The sequence below is a fragment of the Aptenodytes forsteri genome, unplaced genomic scaffold, assembly GCF_000699145.1.
Source record: "Aptenodytes forsteri isolate BGI_AS27 unplaced genomic scaffold, ASM69914v1 Scaffold270, whole genome shotgun sequence".
NCBI classification, from domain to species: Eukaryota; Metazoa; Chordata; class Aves; order Sphenisciformes; family Spheniscidae; genus Aptenodytes; species Aptenodytes forsteri.
The window spans coordinates 3,543,190-3,562,582 of record NW_008794631.1 but is presented as its reverse complement, the minus strand read 5'-3'; the positions used below and the strand labels follow the sequence as shown (position 1 = coordinate 3,562,582).

The following is a 19,393-nucleotide window of genomic DNA, read 5'->3' as shown; positions in this document are numbered from 1 at the left end:
GGGTCAGCTGTCCTGGCTGTGCCCCCTCCCAACTTCTCGCTGGCCGGGCATGAGAAGCTGAAAAGTCCTTGACTAGTGTAAGCACTACTTAGCAACAACTAAAACATCGGTGTGTTATCAACATTATTCTCATCCTAAATCCAAAACACAGCACTGGACCAACTACTAGGAAGAAAATTAACTCGATCCCAACCAAAACCAGGACAATGGTGCAGAAAAGTGCTGTGTGTAAATCGTAGAATCATAACCCCATTTTTAAAAAGGGAAAAAAGGAAGACCCGGGGAACTACAGGCCAGTCAGTCTCACCTCTGTGCCTGGGAAGATCATGGAACAAATCCTCCTGGAAGCTATGCTAAGGCACATGGAGGACAGGAAGGTGATTCCAGACAGCCAACATGGCTTCACCAAGGGCAAGTCCTGCCTGACTAACCTAGTGGCCTTCTATGATGGAGTGACGACATCAGGGGACACGGGAAGGGCTACAGATGTCGTCTGTCTGGACCTCTGTGAGGCCTTTGACACGGTCCCCCACAACGTCCTTCTCTCTAAACTGGAGAGGTATGGATTGCTGGCACTGCTTTGCTGAAGTCATGGGCTGTGAGCAAGTATACATCAGAGACCCGTGAACCTTTGGAAGGTGTGGTGCAATAATCACCAAAGTGAGAGAAAAGGATGTTAGAGAAAGTGTCATTCTAACCTTATGTTAAAATGTTAATATGTTTCAGTAAGAAGCTAAGGAAGAGAGGAAAGATACCAACACTGTATAAAACTTAGTTGAATTTACTGTCACTGCTAATTCTGTAATTATACTTCTTACCATACATATCGTATAGTAACACTTTTTGCCACATACAAATCTTTGTTCTAAGGAAATAAAAAGGGGACCAAGAATGTCCCAGTTTCCAGTATTTTCAGTTCCTGTTAAGCAGATTCCAGTGCACTGTATAAATTGCAAAAAAACATGATATTTGAACAAATTCATGCTTATTAGTGCTTTAAAGAAATCATAAACTCAGCAGGAAGACATTATTCTTGTTCTTTAAAAGTAAGCCACTTTTATTCAAGTGCAGTTTAGCAAACATTTTATAAAATGAACTGAGAGAAGTATGAATGTTCCCTGTTTTCCTCTAGAGGGAGCTTGACAGTCAATAAATGTGCAGCATCCAGAAATACTGAATATCAGATACTTTGTAGTTTAACTTCTAAGTGGAGAGAAAAAAGGCTGTCAGCTGTGTTTATAACTTATTATTATTCATACCTGAAGTATCTGGGGTTTTTTTATATGGACATTCATTGTCCATATCTCTAATCTTCATAGTAACCCATCTGAAATAATTTGAGAATGGAAGGAAAAGTTAATTCCTACCTACATCTTCAGCTGTAGCTGTATCTTAGGCATTTATAGTTTTGATTTCCAAGTATGAAAGTCTTTATTGGTGAACAGTTGTCTTCACAGGAGTGCCATGAATCTTGAGCTTGCTTTCTGCTTCCAAATTGGAAACAGACATGGCATCGTTTATGGCATGCCAGCCCTGCCAGTCTTCTGTTACTAAAACTTGTTGGTAATCAGTTTGGTAATTTTGGTAATTGTGCTCAGTGTTTGTCAACTATACACCGATTCAGTAACTGCTCATGGTATTTAGCCCTCAGGTCTTCAAACCAAATTTACAAGAAATGCTTCCTCCTTATTCTTTCATACTTGGGTTGGATTATTTTTGTATTGTCTTCTTGGAGGTCACTGGTCACAAAATTTGGAGGGCACTGTCTACCTCCCAAAACCATTCTGGTTACCCTGAGGAGATCTACAGGCTTGTATTATGAATGAATGTCAAGTAGACCTCCATCACTAGAGACTTCATAAGTCCACCCACAGGAAGCAAGTCTTGACAGCAGATAACCTTAATGCTTTTGGATTAACCAACTTTTGGAAGCAGAAGAAAGAAGTTGCCAGTAGATTTAAAGGTAGAGATTGGCATAATCCAAATTGAAATACCTGTCCTGTCCCCAGATTTATTTAATCTTGTAGAAAAATAAAAAAAATGCCACGGAGTTTCTCCTCTTAATTAATGCCAGAGGACCTGACAGTGCATATTAAGGGAGCTGTATTCCTGTCAAAATGAGTAATGCAACTTCATGGAAAAGTATCTTTAAGCCTCTTGCAGCATTTGTGATCAATAAAATATCATGTTACATGGTTCCCTGTATTCTCTTTACCTCCTCCCTTCCCTTAAATTCAAGGCTCTTGAGATCTGCCAACAGAGGAACTTTGTGGAAGAGACAGTCTATCTTCTGAGTAAGTAACACTCAGTGTGATAAATTACAACATGCTTTTAATCTTGTCAAAGTTTATGCTGCGAAAAATATGATGTATTGTCTAATATCACTTAACATGCCTTCCCAGAGACAAAGTTGGTATACAGTCAGTAGGACCAAATAACATGATTTAGAAAATAAAACAAAGCACTGGGGTATTCATATGATGTCTTAACTCCATGTATGGTGTTACTGCGTTTCTGATTTGGTATTTTTCTGGGGTTTTGGAGGTGTTGTGGGGCTATGTGGAACAGGTTGGGGCGGAGGGGTGTTTTTGAGACAATATCCAAGAGAAGAGTAATACTGTCAGTTTGAAGAGAGGGGAGAAATAAAACAAATGTTTTATTCTGAATACATCTCAGAAGCTTAGTATTATCTCTTGCTGAGGTGGAAGATTTGCTTTTGTTGCCTTTTTTTTTTTAATAAAATTAATTGTACATTAACTCCCCCCAGCAGGCCAAGGAATTTACCTCTGAATGGGCAGCATTGTAAGACTGATTTTTGTGCATGTTTATGTATTAGTCATGAACAAAATGGAGAGTGTTTTTTAATCAATCTTTGTTTTAGTAAGAAAAATGTTCTGTGGACCATTTGAGAGCAGAGTAGGATTTACTTATAGGTTTACTTAAAGAATAGTTCAGCATTTCTATTATTTCTTCCTCTTCCTTTAATTTTCCATGGGTGTAAACTGCGCTATACTTACTGCAAATTAAAAGTGTCCATGCGGGCTCTTAAAGGGGATATTTAATGTCATAGTTTACATGCATACACATACACAAACTCCCCCTTACATTGGATGTTGCTGCAGTTCAGAACCCCTAATATGACCCAACACATCCTTAGGAAAGCCTCCAGGTCCCAGTCCAGCAAAGTGCTCCAAGCACTTGTTCAGGTTATACTGATTGCTCTGGGATTTGCATTCCTACATCAGATTAGATTAGATGTGCTCTTGTTTGAATTAGTCTGAGGCAGCTTCACCCTTATAAAATTCATATTGAAAGAGCTTCTTAAAGCACTGAGCATTGATAAGCATTTAGGATTTATAATCTCCTTACTTATTTTTTCCTGTTAGGCAGAATGGGTAATAGCCGCAGTGCCTTGAAGATGATAATGGAAGAATTGCAAGATGTAGATAAAGCTATTGAATTTGCCAAGGAACAAGATGATGGAGAACTTTGGGAAGACCTCATTTTATATTCTATCGACAAACCACGTGAGTGGGATAGTTTCTCAGAAGCCTTGCATGTGTATTTTTTTTGTGGAATGCTATTGTAATTAAAGGATTGAATTATCCACGTGCATGTTAGAGAAAGTGTTTATGGATGGCCAGGGAGGTGTTCTGGTTTGTGGAGCACAACATAGCTGTCCTACTGTGCAGAAAAACTTCCAGTAAGGCAGCATGTGGGCGTGCTACAGAATGAGTACTTAGGGATTTAACATTAGACCAAGCTCTGCATAGTTATGTCCTTAATGACAAATTAAGGGGAGAATGGTGCTTTTAATTTGGCAGAATGAGGCTTTATTTTTAGACAGCCTCCAAACACAGTCTGCAGGCTTGATGAGGATGTTGTGTAGTGTGTTTATTGCAGCTGCTTCCCTTTGAAATTCTGAAAATGAAGAACCTACGCTTTTCTGCCCCTCAGTAGAATAACTAATTTGTTTTGTTTCTGTGGTACAAAGGTAAGATCTGTAATAATGAGGGCATTTTGCCTTTCATCCATTATATGAATAGCTAGTCAAGTTTAAAGTTTGAAGGAATCAGAAACTGTCAGAATCTCATAAGCAATGTCAGTTTTGTTCAGGAGGCAGGTTCAGAGTTCATATGACTGAGAACATAGAGAATTATTTTAACTATCTACTCCATTAGCTTTGCAACCTCTTCTGGGGCTTTAAATCAAGGCTTTAAAGTCTCTCTTGGGATCTCTTTTCCAAAGGATTGAATGTCTTGTAGAATTAGTGTCAAAATACATATCTTTTCATCTCTTGGCCGCTAATTCTGACAGGAAGAAGCAACCAAAATCTGTTACTCCTTTAGAAGAATGGCATTCTCAAGTTACCCATACTTAAATGCAGTTCATTACTAAAAGTGATGCTACAGTCAGTGACATCTTTAGAGCAAAAGGGATTCAAAGCATATAGAATTCTCTCAGTTCCATCTGCCCATATGCAGGGCAACTCCAGTGATATTCCTCAGTTTTGGGGGTTGAATTAAAAACACAGCCTTCTAGTGTTTCATTTAGCCAGGCGCAATTCAAAAAACAAAAGACTTCTTTTGTGTCACTCTCACCAATGTTTAGAAACATGTTCAAGTTAGGTTAAGTGCTTGAAAATTTGTTTTTAAACCCTGGAACTGGGAATGGAATAGTCACATAATGTAGTTAATTTTCTGGCTCTGTTTCCTTGAGAGCCCTTTTTATTGAATTGAAATGCATTATTTACTTGTGGCTTTGTGCTGGATACTCTGTTACCCCTTTTCTGCATACCCTAGAAGTTCTGTGAATTGCCAAACTGTATCTTCCTCTCTTACCCAAAGGCCTGTATTCGAGTAAATACAGCTGCAAGAAACATATGAAGGCTATATAAAAGAGGCTTAGTGTTATCTCTTAGTAGAGAACTGTCATAGAATCAGCCAAAGCCTGTAGCTTGTCAAGAAAGCATCTTTTAATCAGGTATTTTGCTGGATTTTTTTCTTAATTTCTTTGCCTCTTGGTTTTCACAGCTTTTATTACTGGTTTGTTGAACAATATTGGAACCCATGTGGATCCCATTCTTTTGATCCACCGCATTAAGGAAGGCATGGAGATTCCTAATTTGAGAGACTCACTAGTGAAAATTCTTCAGGACTACAACTTGCAGGTAAATGTTGCATTCTTCCTGCAATACTCATTTTCAGAGAGACAGCAAAACCGCTTTGCTACTGAACAGCACGGGAAATGGCTATCATGAAGGTTTGTTCATTTTGTTCAGGTATCTGTCATTGACACTGTGGGTTGGTACAAAACTATGACAAAAAGGGTGGAAATTTGTCAAGACGAATAGTCTCCTCTCTTGACGGCTTCTAGCACTTCTAAATCTCTCCCATGCTGTCATAAGCCTGGTGGGTAAGTAGAACTGGAAGGACCTTCGGTGATTCAGACTATTTATGCTGCCCGACTGTCCAATATTGGAAAGTCTCATGAGTAGTACTTTTCCTTCTGTTTCATGTATGAGGAGGCAGAACACAACATGCATTTACTGAAACATTCACCAGGTATTAGAGCTGTATGTTAAGTGTCATACTAACTAAAGAAAGATGAACTTTTAAAATCAAATTCATGTCTGTTGTGCAGAATGTGTTGATGTCTATGCATTTTAAAAAAAAAAAAAGGACTGCACATTGGATTATGGGAGTTCTTATCCCAGCGCAATTATACAGATATGTGCAGTTCCCTACATGACTGCTTTCTGATGTGTGTTTGTAAGAACTTACAAGAAGCATGCCCTTCAATGTTCCTGAAAATAACAACAGAGGGAGTTGCATTGCATACTTTAAATCTCCCTGCTACCAAAGGAGGCCCAAACTTGAGTTCTCTGTGATGCTGCTCTGTACCTTTCTACTGAGAGACGTAAGGGTATAGAGCAGTTTGAATGCCTCCAGTGTGACTATGTGGAGTCCAAAAAAACATAGCCCAGTAAGCAGCTGAAACTCCAACTTTCTGAACCTCATAAACATTTGTTTCCCATCTGCTATTAGTCTTTGGACATCTCTAGCAAATAGATGGGCTTGACAGTTTTCAGTAAGGTCACGGTTGGTCCCCTACCAGGCCAGATAAAGCCTGTATCTGCTAGAGCCTTCAGTGATGTCAGAAGGCCTTTTAAAAAGGCAGGGTTTAAGCCTTTCCAAGGCTTTTCCATTATTTTATTATCATATGGGCTTTAGATTATGATTTTCAGTATTTCAAAGAAGCGTTTTGTGTCTTGTTCTCCTGGCACTCGTTATGTGCAAGGAGCTACCCCAGATAAACAGATACATGTTTGCGTATAATGCGTGTTGTAACGTTACTTCCAGTTTTTAATTGACTTCATGAGATACTAATATCCTTCCAAAATGATACTAGCTAAATAGCATGCTGCATTTAAACAGTTGCACGTTAATCTTGCTGCTGTCAGTACCCTGCTGCTTGCACTGCTGATCCTCCTGTTCCTGCATTCTGTTGAAATCAAAATGTAATTTTTGGTGTGTCTGCGGACAGACTGAGAAAGTGCTGTGTGCATAGCTGCAGCTTTACACATACGCAAAGTATATTGAGTGGCTTCAGACAAAGCTGATGACATTGGTCACGTTTTGGGGAGAGAAGAATTATTTTGTCTTCCAAATTACTTTGGGATTAAAAGGATGTATTTAACCTTCAGAGTAATATCTAATATTATTTGCTGTTAGCATTGAAATGCTTCATGGATTTCAAATTCATTCATTTTGAAGTAGATTTGGATAGCTCTAGGGCTAAAATTTAGATCTCATAGGAATAATAGAAATTAGGGAAGCTTAATGTAATTTGCACGTGGCTTGCTTGTATGATAGCAAAACAATATAGTAAAAAAAAAAAAAAAAGAGGGACTGCTTTTATTTAGAGATATGTAGGCTATAGCTTAAAATAAGGCTGTTTCTGAAGTGTTACAGGCAATGTAAAGTGCACCATTTACGAACAGATAGTGTGTCTACACTGAAATTTAGAGATGTGATCACAGCTCTTGCACACTCACCTGAGTAGCCTTAGATTGGCAAGCTCAATTCTTTATGGCAGGACTGTTTCTGCATTCAGCGTGTGCTTCAGGAGGTGGCTGGGACTTCAAGTAAATGTCTAAGCGGCCTCTCATTGCTGAGGACAATTCTGCCCTAGCTTCACCATTACTGCTGCCTCGTTAGCTGTTTTAAAGCTAGCTTTTCTGTGTTTGTATGATGCCTGGTTACACCTTCACATCATGTTGTGTAGGTTCATGGTGAGAAGTCCACGTCCTCTATTCTGGCCTGGCACAACTCTTTGGGTTTTGGTAAAAACTTCCTGATTTGTATCACCTAATGTACCAGACATTTTGAACTCCTACAGAAATCCAAACTTCATTGGCTAGAGCTTCCTGTAATTTCATCTCTTTGGATCTCCAGCTCTGTATGCACTGAAGTTTTATTGTTCCCGTTTTCAAAGGCAAACAAAAAAATCTTGTGCCAAGATCCACAAAGGAGGTGTGCAGGTGAAGTTAGAACCTGTTGCTTGGCTTGCAAGTCACTGCCTAAAACAGAAACTGTGCTGATCTTTTCATAACGTTGGCTTCCCAAAAGGTGTTACAGCTGTGCCATTATATTATTTAATTGTGGCCTCCTTTTGCAAGCCCTGATAAGATTGTTTTATGCTTATGTAAGTATGCAGATGCAAATTTCCTATTACGCTCCTAAATTTCCTTAGCAGTAATCTTTACATTAGATGTGATTTGAAATATGGGTAGGAGCTAAAAGCAGTGCCTTTGACAGACTTTGTCTTTTTGAAAACAATTCTTTACATCCCAGCAAAACCAAGTGAATCAAATTGAGTAGCTGCCAAAGCATGCCATATGTGGCTTATAGTGTGCATTAGAGAATCCAACAAGGAAGTCTACTACTGTAACAAAATTTGTTGTAATTTTTTTTTTAATCTGGGATCTTCCCTGAATAATTTAAGTTTTTATTAATGTTGGCATATTTCAGACTGATTGCTTCACTTTAACAAATTACCACCCATTAGATGAACCACTGCAACTGTTCTACGTGCTACTCTAAGCTCAGCTCAGCTCTAAAGTGTTGTGGTTAACTTATACCTTTGAAAAGGAGTTAATACCTGTTTGCTACCAACCAACCAAGCATGGCACTAAGACAGGATTAGGTATTCTATTGGGTAAAATAAAATGTAGATCACATGAGACTTTGTTCTCAGTCTACAACTTCAATTAAGTACTTCTAATTTACTTTTGCTCCGGTATTGTAGCTCTGCTTTACAAGTAGGGATCTATTAAGCTGCGTTATTATTCTTCAAGAATACCCATTTTTATTTTCCAACTTCAGGAAATGCAATTCTTCCATGAACTTCAGGCTGCGCACACACTTAAATCTTTTTTTGTTTAGGAAAATACTTAAGTACTCGTTTAAGTGGTTCTGAATTGGGGGATTAAAACTCTAAGTGATTATTTTTGTTTGTTTTTTCCCTCCAGAGGATCATTTATTATAATGTTTTCTCTTTGTCATCATCTGAGTTAATGTATTAAAACCGTAGTACATAATTGAGGGACACTGATTTATTGTAATGATGAAAGTTTATTTACTGCTGAAATAATACCGATTGTAGTGTTTATACACAGTAAAATTCATAGACAACGAAGTTATGAAGACACAGGCAACAAAGACAAAGTTATAGTTGTCTGAATTTTAACAGGACTATTTATATCAAGTGTAGTCTAAAACTTCTTTATTATATTTTATATCTAACTCCTGAAATCTAGTTCTTTGGTGCCATAGATTTATAGATAAAATAAACCACAGACTACTTCCTTTGAATTTATAAACTCCTGAAGATGTGTTGTCTTAAGGAGAAACCTGCTTATTTATTAGAAATGACACATTCCTAGCACATTTTTTATTTAATGGTAGATAAATCACCATTATTCCATCAACCTTTTCAACATAACTAAATACCATTCAAATCTATGGCAAACTAACCAAATTAAGTCAAGTCATATTGATAACCTGACAAAAGTTTAATAGTTTTCATCTTTACTGCTTGCATTTAAAAGTGTTTTCAAAGACACAGAATCAAAACTCAGCTTTATCTCCATACAACTGAAAAGTTGTTGTCAGTGTAACTTTAATTCAGTTTCCACACATAGACATTGCTTCTCTGAGACTCACACAGAACCTCTGTTCCCATTAGGAATTTACCGGTGCAATTATTTTTAAAACCTCCCTTAGCCAACACAATTAGGGCAGTAGTGCTCTTATTTGAAAATAGTAGCAAAATCAGCATTTACTAGTATTGCTATGCAAAATAGAAATTCAAACTATTACTTTTTTTTCAGTGAAACCAGTGCTGCTGCTGTTGTTTTTATACAACTTCCTTGGTTTGAAACTCGATCAGTCATGCAACAGTTTGATCTTAACAAAGACCTTCTTTCCCTGATGTACCCTTGAACTATGTATTTGCCTTTTATATTCAGTTCCCTGGAAATTATATTGAAAATATGAAATGATTCACATGTGTTTAAGTCTCTGGTATCTGATTACACAGTGGTATTAACTTATGAATGAGGAATGCAGGAGCCTTTCTTAAAATAAGTCATGTAATCATGCTCCAGGTTTCTGAAGCACTGTATCGCACTTAAATCTCTCAGAGAAGGCTGATAGAAAAATTCCCCTATTTGCGCACTTGTGAGTTCGTTATAAGCCTGTTACATTTTCCAAATGTATAAAGTAGGTGTCTTTTCAGCTTTGGTCTATACCTGAGTGAAATTTTGGAAATGTTTGTGTTGTTGGAAAAGATCTAAATACCCCCCCTCACTTCGGAAAGAAATGCCTAATTTCTCACCCTTTGTATGACAGTTGTTAGAAGAAGACTTCAAAAGATGTTGGTATCCTAAGATTTGTTCTTCCTAGTTTTAAAATATAAAAGCAACTTCTTTAGATGCACTACATCTAGGTTTCGTGGATTAGCCATTTTACTCAAATGTTGCCTTACTAGTTTAAACTTCGATTGAACCTGCAGTAACTCTGATGGATAACAGAGGTTCATCCATTCATAGCATTCATGTCCATGCATTCACAACAGAGGTTATAAACTAATAGACCCCAATGATAACCTGAAGAATGCTGCTTGAAACAGCATCTGGAAAAATGGTTGGGTTTTGCTCCTGAACATGAATAAGCTGCTGTTCAGACACCTTGGAGGCACTAGGGGGCAGGTGGCAGCTTGCACAGAGGGACGTCTGCCTTTCCATTGTAAAGACTAAAAATAATGTGCTTTTAATTGTGGTTGTGACACAGTTTGGAAGCATTTGGTTAATTGGCCTTGAGAAACTTGGACTTGTTTGAGTGCTAAGCTGAATCCAGGCCTGAATTTATTCCCAGTGCTTTGAGTATACCCTTCAAATTAACTGCATACTGCAGTGTTTTCCTGTAAAGATAACGTTAGGCATTTGTAAATCAGGACTTTTTTAATTAAGTAGACGTTTTTATGGCTTCTGTTTTAATTATGCAGCAACATCTTCCCTAATACAGTCAGAAAATGAACTGGGATTCTTCTTTGCAATAAAAGTTTTGGTTTCAGCAGTTTTCATTAATTTAGTAGAAAGCATTATATCTGCCTAAAACTGCTTTCAGTAGGTGTACTGTGCTGTCCTGCTTGTGCTTTTAAAGGGTGAAAAAAGTTCAGTTTCATCCTCCCTGAATCCCATTTCTTCTCCTCGGAAGGTGGTTTCATTACAGATTTATGCCTGATGTCAGTTTTAACTAGTTTAACCTAATCTTAGGGTGCACAGTTATATACTTATCCCTCCTTTAAATGTAAAGAAGTTAATCCAAACTTTCTTTCTCGCTCTGTCTCACCTCCAAATTCCCTCTCCTGCTTCTCTTTCTATAACTCTTAAATTATCCATCTCATCTTTGAGCTCTTCAAATCTGTTTCTACCAAAGTGTTGAGATTTGTTACCTTGAGATTTGACATTTGACATTCTTCATTGTGACTTCTCCTTTTATATAACAAGAGCTACCTACTGTGTTCCATTTCTAGCAAATAAGGTCTGACAAACAGTCATTCAATATGGTATAGAAAAATCTTAGTGGAGTTTAAATAGTGGGGGAAAGATTGTGCATGTGTCTTACAAGATACGTCATAAGATATTTCTGTTGCTTCTGTTTTTAAGGCATCAAACACTATTGAGGTTTTCCAGTGACCTAATGATGTCTACTGTTTCCCCTGTTATTTTTCTTCTTTTACATGAAGTTTTCCTATTGGCACACTGTATTTTAAGTAGAAAATAGTAATCGTGCTCCCTTCTTCCCATTGTATCTCTGTTCCACCCCTCTCATTTAACGTGCTTGCTTTGCTCCTTTTACTTAAGCAAGGGATTTTTCATCTGCTTATGCTGAGTGCAGCTAGCAAAGACTCCAGTATATAGCTCTAAGTTATTTACCTATCTTTGGGATATAATTTGCTGATTGAGAATGTTTTGGATCAGGCAAACACTCATTCTGAAATATAGTCTCATTCAGTTGTCCTTGCAAAAAGTTTCTAGTATTTTTTTCAAACCTAGTGACACTTTTCTGTATTTAAAACAGAATTTACCATTCTCTGTTGCCCTTGGATAAAGTTGGAAGGGGAAAGGCATACACAGTTCCTGAGATTATCACAGATAAAAATGATTAATTTTCTAAGTGTTTTGTAGAGCTGCATTCAGTTTCTGGTGCTCTGAAAAGTTTTATAGCTCAATGTGTCTAATACTGGAGAATGTTATTTACCCACTGACATGTTCAGTTTGAAATGCTTCAAGTCTTACCCCATTTTAATTTTTTTAATGTATTGCAGATTTGCAGTCTTAACTGCGTATCATTCTTGGCAGTGCGTCCTTATTACTTCACAATGTGTATGTGAGAAGATAGGGCTTTGGACAGTGTTCACCTGGCTGTAAAATCTATTATTATACTTCTTTTTAGGTATTTGCATTAGCTGTGTCTTGGACTATTTTAGAACGCTCAATGTCTCCTGTAATGCAAATAATCAGGAGAAATGAATGGACGTTGCCTTTTTATACCACTTTTTTGATAGGGTTGTTCAGCTTGAAATTGACTGTGAGAGTCTTTTGAAAGCACTTTTCAGAGGAATTGTTGTCTTGGAAAACAAGGTTCCAAACATCAACTCGAGAGGAGGAAGAAAAATTCCACAAGACTTATTTGAGCTTGTCATATTTTCATACTTGCTTCATTAAGTATTGTGAAATAAGGCTCTGTATAATTTTGACGCCCTTGATTCCTTGTTGTGTTTCACAACGTCATCAGGCAATGACATGTCAATCTAGTGAAAAATATTAAATAAGTAGAAAGGGGGCTGAGGCATTTGCTAAGGAGGAACGAACTCTGGACCTTTGGTTAGTTGAATGGCCATTTAATAATGCTTACTAAATGACACCTCAGCAGGAAACGTGTTTGAACAAAATAGATTTTGACTTGCTGTGTTTATGAAGGTTTTTATGATTATCAAATGCCTTTCCTAAAGAAGACAGGAAAGATACAGGTTAAAGAAGTTTTGAAATGGTTTGGAAACCAATTGTGAGAGGCACTGTAAAAATCCCTCTCCATTGTATTTTGTTAAGACAAGCTCATAGGAAGATGATAATAATTTATGACAGTAGTATATTTGTAACGGATTTTATTTTTTTTTAATTTTGGTGTTTTGGGTTTTTTTATAATGTGGGTTTTTTATTTAGGTAGAGGTGGTGGTAACAGGAGGTTCTTCCTTTCCCTCCTTCACAATAGCTTGAAAAGTCTTAAACATTCCTTGTGCTCTCTGTGGCAGCAGAAACCCAGTGGGGACTTGCCAAGATAGCTGATATGCCCATCTATTCAACAACCGCTGTATTTTGTGTTCTTTGCACAACAGATCTTGCTGCGGGAAGGTTGCAAGAAGATACTTGTTGCTGATTCTCTTTCTTTATTGAAGAAAATGCATCGAACTCAGATGAAGGGTGTTCTAGTAGACGGTGGGTACAGAGGAAATGTGGTGACTTTCAACGTTTTGAAGTCTTTTACTTGGTTTATAGACCCAAGCCACATGACGGTCCACTCTGGAAGCTGCCCAAAAGCCTGAATATTGTACCTTATTTGTAGCGTGTAGTAGGATAGTAGCTGCTTTCCCCTTTGCAAAGGAACTACTTGTATCTCAAAAACTACAAGACCCAGCATGCAGCTTTTTCTCTTGATCAGTCTCTGCGTAGCCAGTAATGTATTGTGTCCTGCAGTTTGTCTTTAAAGGTGAAAAATGCTGTTCAGTGCCAACACGGATAGTCAGATAATAATAATCTGCAACAAAAGCAAAGGCTACAAGATAGTTTTCAGAAATAGTTGAAAATATTTTGCAAGGTGCTAATGATGCATGTGAGCAGCGCTGTAATTCACACCAGCCACGTGTTAATACCAAGAGGCAAAAGCTGGCAGAAGGACAGGGGATCAGAGCTTTTGCTACAAAATGCTGCAGAGAAATCAGGCACCCATCCTATGCTCCTATTTTTCAGTTTGCCTTGTGCCTCTACAGTGCTGATCCTAGACAGCCTCACTCCTGCAGTTCTGCTATCATGAGAATCGGAAGATCTAAACATTTCTCATGCTGTTAATAGAAATGCTGCTTCAGTATTGCTCTTCAATTTTTAATAGACGCTGTCAGGCATCTTAAGTAAATACTTTAAGACCAAGCTCCTTTTCTGTAAGAGCAGTATGTTCATGCCTGCTTTATAAAAAAGTAAATGTTGACGTTTGTTAACAAAGCTGTTACAAGTTTGTTTTGTTTTGTTTTTCCAGAGGAGAATATCTGCGAATCATGCCTGTCTCCAATACTTCCTTCAGGTAGGATGCTTTTCTAGAAGAGAAAGAGGTTGTCTATTTTTTTTTGTTGTTTTTAGAGGAACTACTGTTTGCTTTTATTCATAGAAATGTGTAGTAGTCTCCCTTGGTAATCACTGTATAAATTTCAGTCTCCTGTGCAAAGCTGGCTTATGAATTCTGTCGTGGGAGTGGAGTCTAATTTGAACTTTTTTGTTGCAGTAAACCCAGATTTTCTTTCTTACTCATCTTTGACTCTTATTTTCTGTTTTGAGTTACATGGAAGGCAACTTTTAATTCCATCAACATACGTATTCTCAATTATTAGAACCACAAAACTAAGCTGTTGCCACCAAATCTTGTCCAAATCTGTTGAACGATTTAGACTGAACTTGTAGATTATAAAGTCTTACGGAATATACTTTTTGTCTGAATGGTGGAAAACTCTTGGCTTCAGTCACTGCTGTCATCTTTGAAACAACTTATAACGGACTGTAGTTTTAAAACATCTTCTGAAGTTAGTCTTGAAACTAGAAATTCAGGATATTATTTTGAAGAGGTACGTTCTGCAAGGCAACTGTAGTTCAGAAATATCAATATAGTTGTTGGGCATCTTAAGAAATAGTTTTACCAGGAGAATATCTGTTGTGGCATCTTCAAACAAGAATACATAAGACCAAGTATATGAATGATCCTATTTTCTTTGTTTGCCGAGTGTGCGTAGCCCAGTAGAATCACTTACAGATTTTTAATCTGGTTTCTACCATTTTTCACTTAAATAAATAGATAAAAACAACTATACTATGATCACATGCACCAGCGTACAGGCCAGAGCAGTCACATGGTGATAGAAACCTGGCAGAGCTGAATGTGCTAGTGCCTTGAGGTATGTGTGTCGAGGGAATGGGAGCCAAGGAATCGAATGTGGATGATGCTGATGAATGAGATGGTTATTCTTTGAATATGTGGATGTTGTATGTAGGCTTCTAATTGGGCTAAATATTCATGTGGGAATTGAAAGGCACATCGTGCACTTAGGCAGCTTCTTGCCAAATTTCAAGATCATGGCATGCAGTGTAGGCGCTAGAACTGCTTAATGTTCTGGTTCTCCCCGCACTAGCACAAGAAGTTTTTTGCTAACTTTTCTTCAAAATGGCTGAATTACCTGGTGGTAGTTTACTCTTCTCCCTCCCCAAATTTAGCATGTAGCACATATTGACATGAAAAATTTCTGGTGAAAAGGTATACAGCATTTAAGCCACAGAATAAAATTGTCTTGTAATTCCATCACCGGGACACATTACCTGAAACCATCACTCTGCATGGTTTTTATGAATGGGCCAGAATAATTTGGAAATTAATTTGATAGATGTTACTTGATGTTTCTGTGTGTATAATAGAATGCAGGCATATACTGCTGTAGCCACTGAATCATTTATTTCATTGCCCTGTTGTAATGAATTTACTTTTTCTCTTTCCCAGATGCATCCAAGTCCTTCAACGTGGTAGTGTTCCACTGCAGACATATGTTTCACAAAGAGTGCCTCCTGGTATCCAACACAGTAAGGAACTAGCTTAATCTCTCTGACACCTTTGCCAAAGATAAAAGGACAAATTCTTTCCTTTTGTTAACTGTGGAGAAGGGCATGGGTCTATCAGGAATTATAATATGATTACAGTAACTATTTGTGATGATACCCCGTAGTAGTATGTGACTAGGAAAGGGTGTTTAGGGCAACTGCAACTAAAGTGCATCCAATTTAGAAAGAAATTGCTGCTGTTTGAGAAGTATTTTATCACTTTCTGCAATCTGAATGTGCAGTGCAGCTTTGAGATATACAGGGAATACGATCTCTTTGATTTTTTTTTATTATTAATTCTTTTCTGTTGCAGCTCTCACTTTAAGTATGTTTAATTAAAGACAAGAATAAAGATATTTTCTCAAGTGAACCATATTAAATGATTCTGAACTGGAAGAAAAAAACCCACTCATTTCAGAGTGAATATTTAAATATCTTTGTAATCATATTTTTGCTCAGAATATGTTTTTCTTCATCAGGGAATTTTTTTTTCCTCCAATGAAAACAAACCAAAAAAGTAACTTCTAGATACAACCAGTTTTGAATTTAGGAATGAAAGCATGAGAATGGTAACAAAATCACAAATAAAATGGAATTTAAGCTTTTCTGATTTTGTATCTGGCTCTGAAAATGAACATCTAGTGAAAAAATAACTTTGGTGAATCACTTAATCTGCAAGTAACCAAGCAAAGTGCTTGTAGCCATATGGTACAGCATGTATACTTAAATATGTTATGAAAATCTTAATGAATTAGATCAATTGCAAAGGAAATCCCAACAACTAGTAAATATTTATTCAAACAATATTTACCACAAATTTTATTATTTGAGAAATAACCTAAAATTTATCTAGCATTCTCAATTTGCTGGGACAGTGGTGGGACTGGGTAACTTGTCAGATGGGATTTTTAAATGTGACATGGATATTACATGATATATATTCTATAGTACATATGAATACACAGGTATCTGCATATACCTGAGCCAAATTCTTCACTGCTATAGTATTTCTTGGCCTTAGGTAATCAGTTGTGTTACTGATATTTGGTTACTGGTGACATACTGAAAGGAAAGTAATGCATGCATAAAGCGTCGCACAGAGCTAAACACAGGAGTAACAATAAACACATATTTGATATCAGATGGGACAGTATTCAGGATGTATTCTCAGCTGTTGGAAATCTGTGGAGCAATATCCAAAGACAGAGCTGTAACTAAGATATCTGGTGGTCAGTGGAGCAGACCAAGTGACTTGCTCTCTTCTTTATCTATGAAGATAATCAGTGACATTTTTTACTCTGTGTTTTTCTTTTTTGTTTGGAGGAAATTTGACCTTACTCTCCTGGAGGGAGGGTGGTGGTAATACACTTGGAGTGAGCGGTGCGATGTATTGCTCTCTGACTCTAGACTCCAGAATAGCCTGCTTTATTGTGTTCCACTATATTGCCTTCCTGCACCTAGCCGTGAATGTGTCTGTCCTGGTTTTGGCTGGGATAGAGTTAATTTTCTTGCTAGTAGCTGGTACAGTGCTGTGTTTTGGATTTAGGATGAGAATAATGTTGATAACACACTGATGTTTTAGTTGTTGCTGAGCAGTGCTTACACTAAGTCAGGGGCTTTTTAGCTTCTCATACTGCCCTGCCAGCAAGGAGGCTGGAGGTGCAGAAGAAGCTGGGAGGGGACACAACCAGGACAGCTGACCCAAATGGGGGAGTTGGTCGGGGGGGGCACATCCGCTGCTCGGGGACTGGCTGGGCATCGGTCAGCAGGTGGTGAGCACTTGCATTGTGCATCCCTTGTTTTTTATATTCTTTTATCATCACTATTATTATTTTCCCTTCCTTTTCTGTCCTATTAAATTGTCTTTATCTCAACCCACGAGTTTTACATTTTTTTTCTGATTCTCTCCCCCATCTCACTGGGGGGGAATGGGCTAACGGCTGTGTGGTGTTTAGCTGCCTGCCGGGTTAAACCATAACAGTCCTATGTAGGGAACAGCCTGACTGTGAATAGTAGTGTTTTTCATTCATCTTCCCACATGCTAACGTGGCTTCATCTCTAAAAGATTCTTGTTTTGTTTTTAATTTCTAGGTATCTCCTGTCCAGTTCTGCAACATATGCAGTGCCAAACACCGAGGGCCAGGAAGTGCAATCCTGGAGATGAAGAAATAGCAGTCCCCTAGTTCTCCATGCCAGTCTGTGACACCACCTCTGTTAGGACCATGCAGAGCCACTGTAGTTTCTGTTAGTCATCATTTCTGTATATAATTCTGATTGTGATTTAAAACTGGTTTCTATAAGTTATGCAGCTTACTGAACACTTTCGGGAAAGAGAAAATGTGAAAATCTTTCCCTAGTAAGTCTTTGTTATGCAATTCATATGTCACTCTTCCTTTGCTCAGCTTGTTACTTCACTCTGGAACAGAAAAGAGAAATAAAATGGGAAGGGAAAAAAAACAGTTTGGAGATTTGTGCTTGCTTTTACAGTTTGGAGCCATATCAGGCTCACGGTTAGATATTGTAACGAAAGATGAATTGCTGTGAATTCAGCTCACCGAAATACTTTAGTCCTGATTTAGTCTATTAGTGAACTGTTTAACTTGAGACCCATAGGAGTCTGACTGCTTTCAGTGGAACTGCTTCAGGACTTGAAGCTGGCTGTTTGCTGACTCATACATTACATTAACAAGCTCGTTAACTGTTAATTCCACACATTGGCAATTTACCTTGGTTGTATGGTTGCACATTCATAGCTTGTTATAAACTGGTTATTTTCTCAATTGATCTTCACAATGCAGTAGTTTAAGGTGGGCTTTTCTCATGTTAAACTCATCCAGAAACTTTATTTTTAAATGTTAGGAGTAGGTCTTTACACTTACAAAATAAGCGTATGATTTACATGTAGCGTATGATTTCATTTAAGTACAGGGGGAAAAAAAAAATCTGACCTTTCAAAGATAAGATCTCTAGGAGTTTCTTTTTGCCTTAGCAATTTAATAGCCAAGTTAAATAAGTCTATTTGGATGTTAACAAAAACAAAAATGTTAACAAGAACAAAAAACATATTTATTTTTAATTTCAACGGTGTTCTGTTTTGTTGATCCAAAGGAGGTGATCTTTCAGAATGCCTTCACAGTAATGTAATCTCTTTATAATGTTTTCTCATTAAATTAAATATAAGCATCTTTTTCCCTAAGAAAAGTCATTTTTCAGAACTCCCAAGGTATTTTTCCTCTTTTTAATAACTGGAGTTTGAAAGTAAAAATACATTGGTTTACTGTCAAATTGTGAGGAAATTGTGAGGTTTAAAAAAGTAATTAACATCATAAGTTCTGAAACAACGGTATAGTGATACTGCAGTGTATCTGTATAACTGGAAAATGTAACACCTCTAAGGTCTTCTGTACCTTACTCCCATGTAGGTACACCTTAAAAGAATTTATATTGTAGAAACCTGGATTTATAATTTATGTAAATTCATTATATTCTTTTGATATCTTCTGGGCAGTTGGCTGAGCTGGTCTAGCAATCTGAAGAGTGATTTTTGTTGTCCACTGTGTAGATCTGTATAATACTGGAATAAAATTTTAAGTGTATTAGAAATGCTAGGATTTACTCTGCATGGTTACAGAGACAAAATTATCATTAACAGGATAGATCTCTCAAAAACGTAGCAATCATATTCTATTGTGATAATACAGACAGCTGAGGAAAAAATAAAAAATGGTGCAGATTATTTATGGACATGCAGTAGATGAAATAACAGAAGGATAGGAGCTTTGTAGTGCAGAGCATAGTCTGCATACGTCAAGCTTCACGCGTAAGAATTACTGCCTGGCTCTGTAGCAGTTCATTTTCAGCAGCTAGTACGCATTCTCAGGTATATTGTTCATTTATCCATTCTTTACTACA

At 37.4% G+C, this 19,393-nt stretch overlaps 1 protein-coding gene across 1 annotated transcript in view; it reads left to right on the top strand.

The window, feature by feature from the left end:
• VPS41 (VPS41, HOPS complex subunit) overlaps positions 1–17,926 on the top strand; it is a 116,558-nt gene extending 98,632 nt beyond the window's left edge. Inside the window, exons 23-29 of the mRNA XM_009273491.2 lie at positions 2,240–2,294; positions 3,387–3,527; positions 5,034–5,170; positions 12,967–13,066; positions 13,881–13,925; positions 15,384–15,463; positions 17,573–17,926. Of these exons, the coding sequence (XP_009271766.1) occupies positions 2,240–2,294; positions 3,387–3,527; positions 5,034–5,170; positions 12,967–13,066; positions 13,881–13,925; positions 15,384–15,463; positions 17,573–17,653 (639 nt within the window). The 3' untranslated portion in view covers positions 17,654–17,926. The remainder of the gene's footprint in view (positions 1–2,239; positions 2,295–3,386; positions 3,528–5,033; positions 5,171–12,966; positions 13,067–13,880; positions 13,926–15,383; positions 15,464–17,572) is intronic.
• The last annotated feature ends 1,467 nt before the right edge of the window (positions 17,927–19,393 follow it).